Raw genomic sequence first — 18,697 nt, 5'->3', positions numbered from 1 at the left:
ATTGCTGCTTTTGCAAAGTCCCAGAGGTGTCAGAAAAGTGGAATTCCCCAGAAGGTGACCCCATTCTGTAAATTAAAACCCTCAAGGAATTTATCAAGGGGCGTAGCATCCATTTCTACCCCTCTAGTGATTGCGTGCATTAACCCCTCCTGGCACAACGATCAAAGCTGATCAAGGAACCATTTTTCCAGTGGTGCTTGGACACTGCCATTTTGCTGGGAATCGCTGTACCTGGAGCAAACTTAGTGGCCAGCGTCCCATTACCATCATAGCCGGGGGGGCCTTTGTAGACTCCCAGGCCTGTCTCTCATTACTTTCTATTGCAGGCTGCTACTATAATAACTGCAATTAAAAAATATTTTAAAAAATCACCCCCTTTCCCTAGAACACATATAAAAGTACTTCAATACTGTGAAACACAGACACATTAAGTATCACTTCGTCCGAAAACGCTAAATCTACAAATCTCTAAAAATATTTTTCCCATACGGTAAAAATAGGGAAAATAAAAGCCAAACTGCCATTTTCTCACTGTTTTGCCCCTGAGAAAAATTTGAATAAAAAGTGATCAAAGCAATAGACATTGCCCAAAATGGTATAACTAAAAGGTACACTTGGCCTTGCCAAAATACACGCCCTGTGCATCTCCATACACAGAAATATAAAAAGTTATGGGTGTCAGATTATGACGACTTTTAGAATAAAACACTACCCTTCTGACAGTAAAGCGTATATATAGCTTATAAGACACCAAAACTAACAGCATTGATTGCTCTGGAACGGTGGTGGCTAGAGAAAAACATTGAACAATACCAGAATCAGTGGAGCAGCTCTTATTATTGATGTAAAGAACTGGACTGGGAATGTTGTAGTGAGCATTAGGGCTCATTCACACAGAGTTTTTTGGCAGCGGATTTTGAGGCGGAATCCCCCTCTAAATCTGCTGCCAAAAAGGCCTCCCATTGACTTCAATGGGATCCGCTCGCTTCTTTTTTACGGTAGCTAGTAGCGGAAAAAAGAAGTGAGCTGCCCTATCTTGCCTCATTTTTTGTTTTGTTTTTTAATATTATTTTTTATATATTGGTGATGTAGCCATATGACAGCTTGTTTTTTTGTGTGATGAGATATGATACTTATGAAACACTTATAATTTTCTTTAGTATACCATAGAAATATCTGACTAAAAGATCTAAAAACTATGAAGCGGCAAACCTTGTGAAAGCCAAAATTTGTGTCAGTCTCTTGACTGTCCTGGCCAAAAATTGCGAGTGAAATGTATAGAAAGGGGGTAATGGTGTGTGAGGAAAAGAAACTCAGTGAACAGATACACAGTAGCAACATGTGTATAATTTGGTTGGTATAGCTGAAGGGGATCCAAATTCCCATATGTAGAAAGTACATAAATAGTTTGTATGTCCAGGAAATCAGAAGACATCCATGAGCGAAGGTGCTCTTTAGGAATGTCATTGTAGCTATCATAGAGTAATGTTCCTTGTGGCAGTATTTATGTAAGATGTCTTGTAGGATGAACTTAGTGGCACAGAGGAGAAAGTGCAGTATTTCTCTTCCTGCCGTTTCAGCCTAGTGTTTACGTAGTGTGAAACAAGAGCTCTTAAATCCTAATATGGCAATGATGTTGCTGTGTTAAGCACGCAGCAATTTATTGAAGTCCTAGGCTATGTCATCACTTTAATTGTTCTATAATTAGGCCCTGCTAGCCATAATTACACGCCCTTCATCTTCTCAACCTAATTGAATACGGAACCATTTAATGTGCTGTCCCTATTGAACTTCTCTTCTCGCGTATTTTCCCAGGTTAATTATTCTGACTCAGCCTGGTCTCTGTGCCTCAGATTGTCTTATTTTGCGGTTTATCATTAGAAAAATATAGGGTTTGTTCAGAGTCTACATGGCACAAAAACGAGTTTGTTTCCCAGCTCTTTCTTCTACGAGCTAATTACCAGTTCCGAACAAATGTATTGAAAGCAAGCTTATCTTCCTCAAAGCGAGTGACTTTCTTCAGAACTTTATTTACGGCTGCACGTTTGTGTTATTGCAATATATAGTTTTCTTGCATTATATCTTTGAGAGCTTGTATATTCTAGAATTATTGCTACGTTAGCTTTCTTTTCTAAAGAAGCAGTCTCACAAAAATGTTTATTCTCTATCTAGTTAGAAAAGTTCATAATGTATATTGTAATAAAGTTAATCTTCTAACTAGTGGCCATATTGAGTTATGAGTTATTCACTGCCTTCTGGTCCTCAGCTGCGTCATGTGACCAGCAGTAAGACTCTCCAATAGAGATGAGCGAGTAGTACTCTATCGAGTAGGTATTCGATCGAATACTACGGTATCATTCACTGTGCCAGGCATCGGGCCTGGGCAGAGCCGACTGCGCATGTCCGCTTGTAGAGTCCCTGGCAGAGTGAATGAAGAGCCAGAAGACGCCGCAGGGACGCTGCAAGGAGAAGACTGCACGGAGGATCCAGCCCAACCCTCACTCGTGGACTTGGTAAGTATAATTTGATCGAATGTTGCCTACCCCTGAAACGAGCATTTTCCCCCCCATAGGCTATAATAGGGTTCGATATTCGATTTGAATACTCGAAAATTGAGGGGCTACTCGAAACGAATATCGAACCTCGAACATTTTACTGTTCACTCATCTCTACTCTCCAACTGACACAGCATCTCATATGAGGGCTTAAGGTCATTTTCGCTATTCTTTCCTAAGGGGAAATCTGTTTTTGAAACTGTCTCAATATCCTCAAAAACTGATTTCGACAATTAATTTTAAAACCCATTGATTTCAATGAGTTCTAAAAACCATCCACAGGTCTTCGTTTGGAGTATTTTTTGAAGCGTCTGGTGTCTGCGCTTTTGGTCAGAGAAAAAAATCGGACTTGCAGGACTTTTTCTCCATCCAATAAATAAGGGTACCAGAAGGAGGGGCAAAAAATCCATTTTTTTTTAACATTGAGGTCTACAGTATGGACGGCGGACACAAATGGATTACCAACGGATAGTAATCTGTTTGTGTCCATTTTGCCATCCGTATCTTCTTCTGCTCATGTTCAAAATGAAGAAGGGGAGGGGGAAATGGATTTTTCACAAATGGACAGTTTTTTGAAGGATATGCATTGACTAATCTGTCTTTGGTATCTGCTGCGTAATAGAATCAGTTTTTGGACCAATCCGTTTTTTGTTGCTTTTTTTTAATGGTTTGGCAGCAGACAGATAATAGGCATAAGTGTGAACCTAGCATAAGTGACTCACATTGATAGTGTTTTAGGAGTATACACAGAGAGGATTCATCATTATGTCAGCTTTGACACTTCGCCATTAGTGGTCAGGGCAGTGGCACCACCCCACACCATATTCATTAACATTAAAGCCATAAAAGTGGTGTAAATGTCAGCAGAATCTATGACACCCAGGGACTGCTGTAGATCAGGAGGATGTACCTAATTTATGATGTGACACAGTCTCATCATGAATTAAGCACTTCTTGTGCTGGAGCAGTAAAATACGCCAGTCTTAATGAATGCCTTCCTGCCACATAAGATGCTGACCTGGTCTTGGTCATGTGACATAGCTATCACAGTCTGCTTACACATTTCAAGCCTGTAGCCTTTTCTCCTAGCTATGATTAAGAACCTACCAGGTTAAAGGCGTAAGCAGTCTGTGCTGTCACCTGCTTTCTGAGACCCCTGGGCAGTAAATTTGGCAAATTATGCACTTCTATGGAAGGGATGTGAATCTTTACATAACTAGGGAAATGTCTTATTCATGAAACCTTTAAACCCAAGCTAATCATAAAAAGCATATTATATTATATTATTATACATTATACATTTTTTAAACCACTACCCCCAATGTTTCTTTTGCTATTCATAGATTCTAGCGGGACCATGGTCACTATTACTGGAGGTAGTTCCACTGTCACAGAAGAGCTACTTCACCTATTGAATTCAAATGAACTGGTCCATCTGAATTTAGCTCCAAAGCACCCGTTTTGTCAATAAATTCAAAAGGGCCAATCACAGAAGAGCCTGCGGCCGTTATTGATTTTAATGGTGCCAGTGGCTCTTCTATGATTGGTCCATTTGAAGTTAGCGCCAAAGCAGCTCCGCTATGTTATGTTTTTTAACCACTGCCACCCATGTTATTTACTGTCCTTGTACTGTGATAGCATCACAGTACAGGGATAGATCATAGTGGAGCCACCGCCATTGGTTACCGGCAGTGGTCCCACTATTACAGAAGAGCTGTAGTGGCAATTCGTCCATTTGAATTTAGCGCCAAAAACCAGTAAAGAGAAAAGTCCTACTTGCAGAACTTGTCTCCGATGATTTTACGCGCAATCTGGCAGAATCTCCTATGGATGTGAACCTAGCCTTACTATGTTGCTAATAGCCCCCTACAACCCCTATAAGTGGTTTAGAAGTTATATTAGTGCTAGTAGATTCCCTGTAAACACAAAGGAAGGAATTTATTGATGCACTTGGCTGGTGCTTATACTGTATTTTGAATACTTGTGGCAGAATCACCAAAATTAAGGTTTCCTGCCTTTTAATAATTCTGACACACCATAGGAGGTCCCATGTGCCAGAGATTAAATGTACGCCAGTCAGAAACTGCATCTTCAGTATAATAATAGGGAAAAATTATGCTACCGGGAATCAACTCTGCCAAGAATATAAAGTCAATGGTTATACATCTGGGAACAGACTCTGAGGGATCTAGGGTGTGCATGAGTAATATTCCTTCTATAATAACTACTGAATAACCAGTTAAGCCAGTGAGCTATTCCAAAACCCATTGGGCACACAGTGATCTTACATAGTTGTAAATACAACTTCATGGTTGAAGAGGCAGTATAGCCTCTCCATATATTACAGAAAACAGAAAAAACTCATATTTTCATTCAGACCCAGGGACTAACCAAGCCTAATATATATCCATCAGCACTCCACTTGAAGAGTCATTCTATTTCAATCTCCTCCCCTGACTACTTGAATTCCAATAAACCTTATAGAGTTGGGGTTCCCGTTGTGTGCTAGATGTATATGTTTCAATATGTTGGTCTCCATTTAATTGAAAATAATCAATGTGGTAACCTCTCATTCTGCATCAAAACGTGTGCTTGGTCTTACCAATATAGTGGAAAGGGCGTCCACACCTCGCCTGGTACACTAAAGTTTTACAGTTCCTGAAGTCCCCTATAGTGAACTGTGTACCCATTGAGAAGCTCAAACTCGTGAGAGCATGACGCCATATTTGAATGTACCCTTGAATAGCCAATTTCCCTGTTGTGTAGGGGGAGTGTATTGGCTTGCAAGGCAAGTCTATCTTTTAAACTTTTCCCTTATGGAAAGGTATTTGTGGTTTCTCACTAAGTATCTGTTTTACCCTTAGGAAAATATCCCATTATCGTTCCAATATAAAGGCACGACAGAGACAAGCAGTCTATTCAGGCTTATACATAATAATAACACATAATAATGCTAAGTATAAGAGATCCTACTTGTCAGTAGTCACTACACCCCTCCTCCACAACAATGTGGACGCAATGTGAGGATACTTATTTACTGATATACTATTCTCTCATCACATATTGGTTGTCACCTACCGTAACTTCCCAGATACTGATGGAACTAAAGATTGTAATTTTCCATTCATGTTTTTTTTTTTTTTTTTAAGGAAAGCTACTAGACCTTGCTTTCCTATACAGTGAAAGAAAAGGTATACCGACCAATATCTATGGACATGTCAGTATATATGTTGTGTAATATTTCAGCTGTGCAAAAAAAGCAAGATGTGAACAGAGTTTTTTGAGTACTTTATTTTTATTCGAGAATTCTCTAGTAATGTATGTAGCGGTTGAATAGCCCTGCATTTACAATTCCTGTTTTCAGGCACTTCTTGGCAGTCCAAGCTACAAGTTGAATGAGGCAGTCTCCATTGAGGTTTCTTTGTATTCAGCTGCTTTTCTGACATTTCTGAGCTTCTGCATTAGCTTAACTTCCGAGTGACCTGTCGCTGAGACATTTTAATGTCGGTAATGGTAATCAATTTTTGCCCCATCATATATAATTTGTGCTCATTTTTTTTTTCTTCACTGACAAGTCACTGTGGTCCTTTGTAACAGTCACCCTGACAAACGTCTTGAGAGCATTCTCACTTGCAAGCCTTTTTGTTGTGGAGAACATCAGTATTATAACGCCAAATTAGACTGAATTAGTAATAGGAACATTCCAGATGGGATTGAAGGACTACCGTACATTCACCCATTTACTGCTATGCTCCTTTGCATTCATGAAACAATAATTTTGCCTACATGTCGTGTCCTGATATGAATATGACTTCTTACAAATGACATACCTTTATTTGACTGCGTTTGGGTGCAAAGTTTAGGTAAATGTTTTTATTGCAAACTTATTCAAGCAAAACTGAACATTGTGTTTATGCCAGGAGGTATGAGAGTTCATATGAAGCCAGAATTCTTCACTCTGCTCTCCCTGCGAGACAAAACTGTTTAGAAATGTTTGCTATCTGAAGTGAAAAGATATGACAGTTCTTAAGATCATTGCACATAGTTTATTAGATTGCATTAGAAAGTGTGAAAATGTCCCCACTCTACAGAGGCCTAACTGGAAGCTCCTGGGCCCCTATGCAAAAGCTCTAATGGAGATCCCGCATCACTTGTTCCTTTTACAATAGTGGTATATCATAACTCCCAACTTTCAAAGGAGTGAAAGAGGTCATCCCAGTGACATCCGAGGGTCCATGTGCTTTCACTGCACACGTTTGCCAATGCATTTGGTAGTCCGTTCGGGGGGGTCCCCATGCAGACTCCCCCGAACGGATTACAAACGCAGATGAGAACCAGGCCTGAACAAGTGTTTTTTTTGTTTTTTTGTACAGTGAAATTTTGACTTTTGTATAATAAAAAGTTGTACAATTTTCCAATATACTTTCTGTATCAATTCTAGATCTCTAGATTTTCTAGATCTCTGCTTGCTGTCATTGATTCTGTTACTTCTAGAGGATAAAAGACTGACCATGGTCATGTGATTTACAGTCCATGGTCATGTGATGTACCCAGGTGCACTGCTCGTTATAGTCACAGCACAATAATCAGACATCTGCCTGGTAATCAGCTGTGCACCTGTGTGCTCATCACATGACCATGGACCGTAAATCACATGACCATGGACCGTAAATCACATGACCATAGTCAACTTTTATCCTCTAGAAGTAGCAGAATGACAGCAAGCAGAGATCTAGAAAACTGTGAGGAATTGATACAGAAAGTATATTGGGAAATTGTATAGCTTTTTATTGTACAATCAATAATATTTGTTTCCTAATATTGGTCTGAAAGTGGCCAACCTCTTTAAGTCACTGTGCCTAGGTATACTGTACTGTACAAAGCAGTGCTGCAGCTGTCTTGTTCACTCCAGAGAATTGAATTAGTGACCATACCAGAAATAGCACCAAGTATCAATGAGCCATGTGCAAACAATGAAGGGGATGCTAGATATGCCACACGGGGGTATTCATTGTGTTGAGCAAGTTTAGACCTCCGCAGTTAAGTCATTGATAGTTATCCTAAGGATATCAAGCAGTGGTGGAGTTTACTAAGCCAAATTCACCAATATTTTAGTGTCATTTTTGCCAAGAAGCTGTCTAACACACCATGCGCCACATTTACCATGCCAATACTTTTTAGACATCGCTACAACTTGTACAAAAAAGGGGGTTGACTTTGTGGGAATGGAGCTATGGCTCAGTGGAAAGTGGGCATGGTCATTTCCCAAAAAAGAAATTTGCCATTTTTGTGGCATAAACTAAGAAAACTAATAGGAGATGTAAACTTAGACTAGTCAGTCTGGTAAGGTGTCAACTTTAGCAGCATTACACTCTTTGATAAATGTGACAGATCTAAAACTTTAGTCTAACTTTTGCATTTTCTAACTTTAAGACTGTTTAGCAAATCTGATCCAGTGTGAATAAAGCCTAAAAACTATTTTAGAATTATTCTTTGGATGACTTTTATTAGTATGGTGTAATTTTAGGTTTCCTCTTGTGTCTGGTATCCAGTCTCTTACAAATGATTTAAAAAAAAAAAACAGTTTGATACAAAAAGGATTGTAAACAGTTACACAGTGGATATCCAAATCCATTAAAAAAAAATGACCATATGTATCTGTTTTTCACCAACCCGCCCGTTTTTTTTGTTTTTTTTCCCCATCTTCATTTTTTAACATGCGCAGAGGAAAAAAAGAATTGCAAAATGGACCCAAACTGATTATTATTCATATATAATCCACTTAAAATTCGCTTTCCATAGACCTCAATTTAAAAAAAAAAACTGGTTGCTGTCCGTCTGGTATGCTTATTTTTTAAACAAAGAAAAAGTCCTGCAAGTCCAACTTTTTTCCCGCCCAAAAGAATGGATAGCAGATGGAAATTCTCCAAACGCAGACCAGCGGATGGTTTGTTCAATCCATTGAAATCTGCTTTTGAGTATTTTGAAATGGTTTCAAAAAATGATTTTCCTGAATCTGCTGTAACTATCTATTTTGGCTAATAGAATGGGTTCCTGTTCCCTTTAATAAGGGTTAATGTGTACCAAGGTTTGATGAACGTTTGGACAGAGTTATGAAGACTGGCATTTTCAACGCCAATCTTCCTGTCCCCTGCACTGTCGGGGGTATATCTCATTGATGTTCTCATGACAAACACTAGTCATACCATAAATCAACAGACAACACAAAATGTTTGGAAAGTGTAAGCGATTTGTCATGGTGGTTATGAGAGGTTGTAATGTAAAGCATACCCTGTGATAAGGTCACAGGTCAGCACGTTTGGAAGAGTTGATATTTTGGGAGTAACTAGAAACCATGTGAATTCTCATCAGCTGTCCTAGAATTTTGCGATCTTATTATATAGTCACTGTATTGTATGTAAACCGAACGAATTGGATACCTGTATATGAGTATATAAATCAATATTGACCCAATGTTTTAAGATTACATGTTCACACCTACTAATGAGAAGTAGATTGGCAGCAATAGGGAAATGAAAGCCATTTTATTTTCCTTAGGTTTTGCCATTTGGCTTTTTAGCGTAACTACTGCATATCAGGGCAGAACAGTGATCCTCGACTACATTTTATCTACAGAGCCTGCAAGGAGTATGAGGCTAGTCTGAGGCGACCACTACTGTTTTCCTTCTTCAATTCTGCCTCCTAAGATTGGCTCTGCTGTATATAATACAAGTCTGTGACAGTCTCATCAGAAAGTCTGTGCTAAACTTATGGGATTGCGTCTTTGTAACAGGGGGCTGGGAGGGTTGTTTTGAGGTATAGGAGTTAAGGCAACCCTCAATTATTCATTTGTACTATTAGGACACAAACATGTCCCAGACTTTTCTCTTTTCCCCAATGATCTTCTAGATGATTTTGGATTATTCAGATAATGAGGCTTATTTCTTTAGTGGCCACCATGAGCTTTACCCCCAAATATAACAGCTAATTGTGAGGCTAGTCCTACAAGGATCCCATAAGTAAAGTGGGTACTTTACAACAAGCACTAATGTCAGATCCACAACACATTGCTGCAGTTCTTCCCTCATAAGCACAGGATCTCCTGCTGGGTAAATTAAAACTAAGAATCCTCTGATCTAAAAAACGCTTTTCACACTCTGCTGTTCATAAACCTTGACTTTCTAGAAAATAATGTCAAAGGCCACAGGATATAAAAGACAGGTTGAGAAATGTTTGACTGTACATGAAAGCCTGAGTGAAATGCCAGCAAGAGATTATGAAATGATGGAAAATGAAATGGCCGCCTCTAATTGTGCGTGCCAGCCGCCAAATGATGCTGAGAACTCTTTAATCTTGCAGGAGCTTAGCTTTTCATTTCAGAATGCCTTGGTGGCTTTGATTACTAATATTAAAATAAGAGGCTTATATGGTTTTGTGAGTCCGTGCTGGTAGAGGAGGAGAAATACTGGTCTTATGCTTGACCACATATCGTCCTTACAATTTGCGTGCTGTAAAATATTACACTGGGAGGCAGATCTCCAACATTAATATATTCATTTATTGTTAATTGTATACATGACCGTTCTGTAATATACACTTATGGATACATGTGGTATCTCAACTGCCCTGTTTATAAGCACTTTACTGCCTTAAGACAGACTGATAAATCGTAGGCAGATTATAAGCTGCCATAACCGCAGCCTGATCTCTGATCATGGATGGACAAGACATTGCAGTATAAAGCAGCGTAGTAGCAAAGAACACTTTTGTGAATTTCCCAAATCGGTGCAGTATTATTTAAAAGAGATGTGATTCCTCCTACCACTTCAGAAGACCATGCCAAGTCACAGCACAACTTTATTTTCTTATAGTGCTCGTGAAAAATTAAAGGGGTTGGCCACTCTCCTTGTAGAAATACAAAACTGCTGCTGCACACTTACTAACCACCGACAGATGAGAAACGTCCATAAAATATGATTCCTGGGCTAAAGCTCCACATTACAGAAACACAGTAATGTGACAACTACAAAAATACAGCAGGCAAAAAAGTGCTATTCTTTACAATACTAGTAAAATGAATGAGATTTCATTAATCTCATCCACACATTAAAGGGGGGAGTGGAATCAAAAACTCAATGATGTGTGCTACAAGTAGGTGTATCACCATGAGTGCGGAGCGCTTGTAACCAGACAGCGTCACCATCCAAGGATGGACATAGAGCCACAAGCAGATATTACACTTGACCCTTGTGGGCCAAGCAGTCATACATTGTCTACCAATAAGTATTTGGATACGTGTGGTCCGAGTGGCACGAGCGGTAAATACAGCCTCAACCCCCCCGGGCATGTTTTCCACAAGTCCTTGTATGACGGCTAGCGGTATTTTATTCCATTCAGCTTGGAGAAGACAGGTAAGTTCTTTCACCGATTTTGGTTGGCTGCTGCACCCCTTAGTTCGACGATCCAACTAGTCCCAGAGGTGCTCGATAGGGTTCAAGTCTGGGCTGCGGGCAGACCAGTCGGTTAACCTGATTGTCACTGTACCAAGCCATGGTAGATCGCGCTACATGACAGCTGGCGTTGTCATCCTGGAAGTAACATTGTTCCGACCCATAGAACCGCCATAATGTAGGAAGCACTCTGTTATCTAAAATAGTGCAATATGCGTTGGAGTTGAGTTTACCATGCACTGGGACCAAGGGTCCCAGACCATAACTCCACCTTCGCCGAACTTTACTAGGTGTTCAAATACTTATTGGTAGACAGTGTATGATACCCCTGAAGACTCCATTTCATGGATAAATGTAGGCGGACAGTTACAGGCAAGTTGTACATCCTCATTTTAAGAAGCGTAAAAATCATATTTTATGGACTGGGATGTTTGTGGGGGGGGGTTTGTAAATGTTTAGCAGCAGTTATGAATTTTTACTGGGAGAGTGGTCACCTCTTTTAATGTTGTGCTGTAAGCTCAGCAATAAAAAAATATTCTATCTGCCAATGTTTCCTATTGTGTGGAATTAGATTTCAAATTATTTTTATTTATTTTTTTTAAATGTAGATTGTGAGCCCTACGTAGAGCTCACAATGTACATTTTTCCCTATCAGTATGTCTTTTTTGGAATATGGGATGGAAATCCATGCAAACACGGGGAGAACATACAAACTCTTTGCAGATGGTTTTCTGTCCTTGGCGGGATTTGAACACCAGGACTCCAGCGCTGCAAGGCTGCAGTGCTAACCACTGAGCCACCGTGTGGCCCTCAAATTTATTTTTTTGAGCAGATTTAACAGCATTGAGCTGATTGGTGGCAACGCTAATAATTTTATTGTAATTCTGTAATAGTACTTTACCAGAAAGACCCTGCATTTCCACATGTTCTGGGGATAATATCACTCCTTAACAGGCGCATGGAGACTTATAAAGCCATTTTCGCTCAACTGGGGGATTATGGGAAAGATATGCAAATCTGTTTTCCAAGATGTAAATAGGAAAACAGTGCCTCTGCTTGCTGCCCTCTAAGGGCAGCTACCTTAAACATCATGCACAACTTCTTTTAGAGGGCAGCGAGCAGAGGCACTGTTTTCCTATTTACATCTTGGAAAACAGATTTGCATATTTTTCCCATTTCCACATGTTAGCATTCTCTTGTGGTCATTATTCATTTATACAGCACCATTAATTCCATGGTGCTTTACATTTGAGGGTTTACATACGGTACACAAAATATACAAAACAAATACAATACTAACAATGACCAACTGGCACAGTGAGATTGAGGGCCCTGCCTGCAAGGCTTTACAATCTATGAGGGAAGAGGGATGAACACAGTAGTCGAGGGTAGAGGCTGTTCAGTTGGTGGTTTGGTGACAGTAGTATTATTGGAGGTTGCAGGCCTTCCTGAATAAGTGAGTCTTCATGGTTGTCTTGAAGCTTTTGATTGTGGGGGACATCCTTATGTGTCATGGTAGTGAGTTCCAGAGTTTGGGGCATGCACAGGAGAAGTTTTGGAGACCATTGTGTGAAGAGCGGATAAGAGCAGAGTGGAGTAGGAGGTCTTGGGATGATCAGAGATTACGTGTGGGCAGGAAGTGGGAGGTATGTTTGTATGTTAGCGTAAACATTTTGAACCCTATTCGCTGGGCGACTGGTAGCCAGTTAAAGAGGACCTTTCATGTCCTCATGTATATGCGGTTTTATATACCACTAGAAAGCAGACAGTACACTGGAGATATCTGTGTTCTTTACTGCCCAGCAATGATGCTTTCCTCACAGCCAGCGATGGCACTAGACTCTCAGAAACGGCCTAATTCAGCACACTGTTGGCTTTCTGCAGAGGGGAGCAGCCGATTTAGAATGAGGGTAGAGGTTGATTAGCAAGCAGCACAGTTTAAGGTGGACTGGATGGGGACGAGAGCATTTGCTGGAAGGCTGTGGAGAAGGGTGTTGCAGTAGTCTAAGCAGGAGATTATGAGGGAGTGGACAAGCATTTTTATAATTTCAGCTGTGAGGAAAAAGCGGATTCAATGGATGTTCTTGAGTTGGAGGCATCAGGAATTGTTGAGGGTTTTAATGTGTGACTTGAAGGATTCGTCAGTGTTAAAGGTTATAGAAAGGCAGTGGGACTATGTGACTGGGGGTATCATTAACTTTGTTAGTTGGGTTGGTAGGGGGGCCATGTGAGGTTGGGCATAGATGATGAACTCTGTTTTCTCCATGTTGAGTTTCAGAAACCGGGAGGAGAGAAAGGAGGCTACAGCTGCTAGATACTCTGGACAACCGTAATGTCTGGTACGGAAAGATATATATTTGAGTGCGATGTATTGAAAACCATGAGATTCTATGAGTTGACCAATGCCTAAGTTGTAGCTAGAGAACAGGATGGGTCCTAGGACAGAGCCTTGGAGTACACCTACAGAAAGAGAGCACGGCGAGGAGGTGGTGTATGAGTGGGAGATGCTGAATCTGCTTGTGAAGGATACCGCCTTACCAAGCCACTTGGCACACCTGGCGATCACTCTTCTTCCTTACTTTCCACTCGTTTCCCGTGAGTGTGTCCGGGTCTTATAGGATAATACGAAACAAACTTTCTAAATTTTATATATTTATTAACCCTGAATGGGTCGTTACTAGCCACTTAGCATATACAGAAATATATATATATATATATATATATATATATATATATGGTTGACAAGTAGATACAGATAAAGTACAATACAATACATAAAAATAAATGGGAATAAAAGGTAGAAAAGGAAACAATACCAAATAAATCTCTGAAGCATGTCTCCTAGACTTTAGGAATTTACAGGTGCAACTGTGGCATGTCCTCCTACGAAAATATTATCAGTAAACCATATCTCCTTTAAAGTCGGACCCAGAGACAACCAGTTTGGATGATGTGTATTCAGAGCTCTTTTAGTATACAACTCCAGGATGCCTCCATGCTGGAATAATAAGGCTAGCACAGATATGCTAATGGTGCTGGGCATGACATAACTAAAGGCTGTAATTGCAGAGCAGACCAACCACATCCCCGCATTTAAACAGGTTTTGTTAACAGGCACACACAGCATCCTATATATGACAAGTCTGGTCAGGTCATAACTAACCAAGGCCAAATACATAATTGTAAAATAAACAGCTTGGAGTTTCTTATCTTCATAGTGTGGTGAGATATGAGGAGATCCAGGGAAGGTACAAGTCTTTGATGCCAAGGGATGAGAGAGTTTGTAACAAGAGATTGGTCCACTGTGTCAAAGGCAGAGAAAAGGTCAAGAAGGAGGAGGAGGACAGAGTAGTGACTCTTGACTTTGGCAGCTAGGTTGTTCGGGACTTTGGTTAGTGCATTTTCTGTGGAATGATGGCATCTGAAGTCTCACTATACTATAATCTGTCAAAAAGTACGTTGCACGAGATACATGAAGCATGTCTCATTTATTTTTGTTAGGACCGTGTGCCAGGATTGTCTGTTGATCAGTCTGGTTCTGGTGTGCATGAAGGCAGCCACAGAGTCAAGAGCTAAAGTAATGGTGGTATTATAGAAGGCAGCAGCATCTGCATCCTAGAGCAAGGTTATGACAGTGAGTGCTAGGAGAGAGTCAGGAGAGCATGTGAATGCAAAGCGGTTAAGGCTCCTGTGACAGCGTGTTGGGCTGGGGGTCTATTACAGAGGAGATGGAAGAGAATGTTAGTAAGTTGCGGTCAGAAAGCGTGGTTGGATGGAGAGCAGAGGTGGGTGAATATGAGATCCAGCGTGTGCTCCTTTGTGTGAGTGGCAGAGAAGGACCATTGAGAGAGACAAAAGGAGGTGGTGAGGAACAGGAGATGGGAAGCGGAGTGGTGGATTGAGTTAACAGGGATGTTGAAATCACCCCTGACGATGGGGGGGGGGGGCTGTGGCACCACATGGTGCCATGTTGTTGTGGATGGGAGCAGTACTGCGATACGTAGCCAAATACTGCTGTAACAGTAGAGCGTTTATGACAAAAGAAAGTGTCACAGGCATGAGAAACAATTGCCCATCATACCTTGTATGGGAGAGCAGTCCAGGTTCCATTAAAAGTCCTTAATATTGCCAGTTATTAGGACATATGTTTGCTAAGTATCTTGCAGCCTCATGACATCAGCTGTAAAGGTTAAGGTAGTAATATACTGAAAAATATTTACAAATTATTTGCTAAATTACAAAATATTTTATTTAGAAGCTATAAGTAAAGTATAATGTTTAAGGCTTTAAAGCTGGCAAATAAGTAAACCTATTATGTTGTGAAATGTTGGGAGAACGTGTACAGGCTGTAAATCTGAACATGATCAATGTGTAATTTTGAGGAATGTAATGCTTCTTGAGAAAATATTCATCTTTGGAAAAAGGGGAATTCTGGGATCATGCAAATATTTCAGCTTAAGCTTTCAGCATTTTTGGTAAACAAGGTCGTCCTTCATAATATTCTGACATTCCGGTTTAGTGTGTGTTTATCATTTTCATGGCTACTTGTAGGTGACGAGATTTTGGAAATGCATGTCATTGCAGCTGTTCTGTGCTATATAGAAAGTTTAATGGGAGATTTGTGCTTTCTGTGTGGGTCCTTTTACATGTTATACATTGAATTTATCAAGTCTGCTAGTTTATTACTTGCAAATAATACATATACATACAATGGGTAAATTTATTATATCTTGTTTGCCATTTTCTGGCATACAAGTCATAAGTTGTGAAATTTTTGAGCAAATTATGTTTTTGCACAAAATTTGTGTCTTTCATTTTTTCTTTCTGTATCGTTCTTCCCACTTTTATGAAAAGGGGAATTGGCAAGGGCATGAAAGGTTGGGATCATCAGCATTCTCAGATTTATTATCATGTACTCTAGAAATCTGATGTTAATGATATGAGGAAAATATTTTATTCATCAATGAGCTGACGTAGATTTCCTTCCAAATGCATAGCTCAGCAGATGATGCATCTCTTCATAAATGAAGTGTACCCTGCGCCAGTGATGGGGTGAAGAAGACTGAGTCTAGTAACAACAGTCTTCATAATTCTGCTCAAGTATATTTGTTTGTTCCTGTGCCCTAGACTCCCCTCATATCTCAGTAAACTCCTGTATTATACAGTGGAGAACTGTCAGCAATGCCCACGATCAGTGCCTGCACTGATTACAGGTATTAACCTCCATGACACCTTTTTTCACTGTGTAAACCTCCCATAAAAATTTGGATAAGAAGTGATTTAAAGCAATAGACATTCCAAAAGATGGTATAAAAAAGGACATGTGGCCCCACAAAAAAAGATGCCTTATGCATCCCCATACAAGGAAATATAAAAAAAAGTTACAAGCCACAGAATATGGCGACTCCAAGAAATTTATTTTGTTTTGTAAAGTTTGGGATTTTTTTAAGGGGTTAAAATGTAAAACCAAACTATTTAAATTTGACATTGTTGTAATTGTACAAGAATACAAGTGACACGTCATTTTGGCTGCATACTGTATGCCGTCAAAACAAAGCTGTAAGAAGGTTTTCTCTAATTCCAAATCATTCTAAGTTTTTTTTTCCCAGTTTCCCAGTACATTGTATGGGATATTAAATTGTACCATTACGAATGACAATTTGTCCTGTAAAAATAAAGCCCTCATATGGCTCTGTGAATGGAAAAATAAAAATGTTATGGTGGGAAGTCAAAAACGAAAATCAGAAAACAGCTGCAGCCAGAAGGGGTTAATGTTCTTATTTATATCTTGTTGCTTTGAGATCAGGTTAATCCCATAAAGTAATAAGCAAATGTAGTTGTCCTGAAAGCTAGCTAGCTAGCATTAGAGCTGTGTACTGGTATGTGTTCGTCTATACCAGGATGTAAATTTGCTGTCTACAATATTCAAGAAAAAAATTCTTTACATGAATGAGGCTGACATCATGTGTAGATTGACATCCCTGTGTGTGGCCTTGGAGTTCAACCACACCTCTAAGTCACAAGTATGTACAGGGTCATTGAAGTGCTGCGGATTTCTTGACCTGGATCATTGGCTTACAGCTTTTGTCTCTATCCTATGGAAGTGAAAGGACTTTATATCTCTTAAGAAATGGCCAGGTAGCAGTAAAGCAGCTCCTTTACTATATATATGCAATCTATAATTTAGTATTAGTCGTATTTTTGCTTTGTTTTCTATAAGGTAGCTCTTAGGTGATATTTTGTGCCTTTTGTTATAATATAGTGATGATTTTTACAAATATTATAAAATCACAGTAACAAACTTACCATTGTTATGTTCATTTTCTTTATTAAAGGGAAGAGAGCCTATCAAGTTAAGTGAGCTAAAATCTGAGGTGTCCCCTCGAATATCAGCAGAAGATCTTATTGACCTGTGTGAACTGACTGTGCCCAGTCATGGAAAGGGTCCCACCAAAAAGACCAAGTCCAGTAAACCCAAGTTACTTGTGGTGGACATTCGCAACAGTGAAGAGTATCCTTTTGTGGTAAAAATCTGGAGATGTAATGTTAATAAACTTGTTTGGTAACCCTAGCCATACTAGTTAATACATTAATTCCAACCTTTACAATATTGATTTGTTGCAATGCTCCTTTTGTGAGGTTAAAATAAGAAAAGATGCCCTTGGTTTTCACCACATAGATGTCACCATTGTGTGTACAGTACAAATCGTTCCCTTTATACCTGTGGTTTTCAACCTCCAGTACAGGTACGCCAAGGGGCTGCCTGCCATGGCTTAGAAAAATGGTTCTTAGCTGCAGCTTTTCCCCCTTGGACTTTGGTGTGTACCGGTCTATATTACATGCTGCACAGAATGGACTCCCATGCATAGCTGTGGGTGCCTTCCTTACATTAAAAGTGCAATGTGTGCTTTGATCAGTACCAGTGGAGGCGCTCATTGCAGTTACCGACACAGGGAGCGAGTAGTGAGCTAAATTTATCACTTACCCCTCTGCTACCCACTTCCTTTTTGTTCAGGGAACCATGCTGGTTTTACAACAGGCCTCAAAACAAAAAGCAAGTGGGTAGCAGAATGGTGCGTGGGAAATACAGTACAAGTAACCGCAATGAACACCTCCATCAGTTATAAAGTCTCAGTTATAAAGTCTTTTAATCATAATGTGGATTTAGTCCACTCTGCTAAATCAGTATCCCTACACTATGCTGAGGATGGCCCAATAGGCCGAAACAGCGCTGTCCATAGTTGGGAATCTGTTCCTTTTGGGACAGAAATACTGATTTAGCAATTAAATCCACATTATGATTAAAAGACTTTATAACTGAGTCGTTCATGATGTTAAGGATGCTGCCCTCTATAGGGTGGTGTACAGAGTGCACTCTGTTCTCCTAATTCCATCCAGGAGATTAGATTTGCATATTTTTTACCCATAATCCCTAGCGGAGCAGGAATGACTTGTAAGTCTCCGTACTGCCTATGTAGGCGAACACTCTGCCTAATGTGGACGAGTGCCCCCATACCCTGGTCTATAGTCTCTCACTCTGCTAAATCAATATCCCTACACTATGCTGAGGATGGCCCAATAGGCCGAAACAGCGCTGTCCATAGTTGGGAATCTGTTCCTTTTGGGACAGAAATACTGATTTAGCAATTAAATCCACATTATGATTAAAAGACTTTATAACTGAGTCGTTCA

At 39.9% G+C, this 18,697-nt stretch overlaps 1 protein-coding gene across 1 annotated transcript in view; it reads left to right on the top strand.

Annotated features, from left to right (window-relative positions):
• Positions 1-18,697, top strand: part of TBCK (TBC1 domain containing kinase) — a 202,627-nt gene that overhangs the window by 132,277 nt on the left and 51,653 nt on the right. Inside the window, exon 24 of the mRNA XM_075286109.1 lies at positions 17,341-17,516. Within this exon, the coding sequence (XP_075142210.1) occupies positions 17,341-17,516 (176 nt within the window). The remainder of the gene's footprint in view (positions 1-17,340; positions 17,517-18,697) is intronic.

This window comes from Leptodactylus fuscus, chromosome 1 (assembly GCF_031893055.1).
Source record: "Leptodactylus fuscus isolate aLepFus1 chromosome 1, aLepFus1.hap2, whole genome shotgun sequence".
Classification (NCBI taxonomy): domain Eukaryota; kingdom Metazoa; phylum Chordata; class Amphibia; order Anura; family Leptodactylidae; genus Leptodactylus; species Leptodactylus fuscus.
The sequence above is the reverse complement of the archived record's forward strand: the minus strand, read 5'-3'. Positions and strand labels throughout refer to the sequence as shown.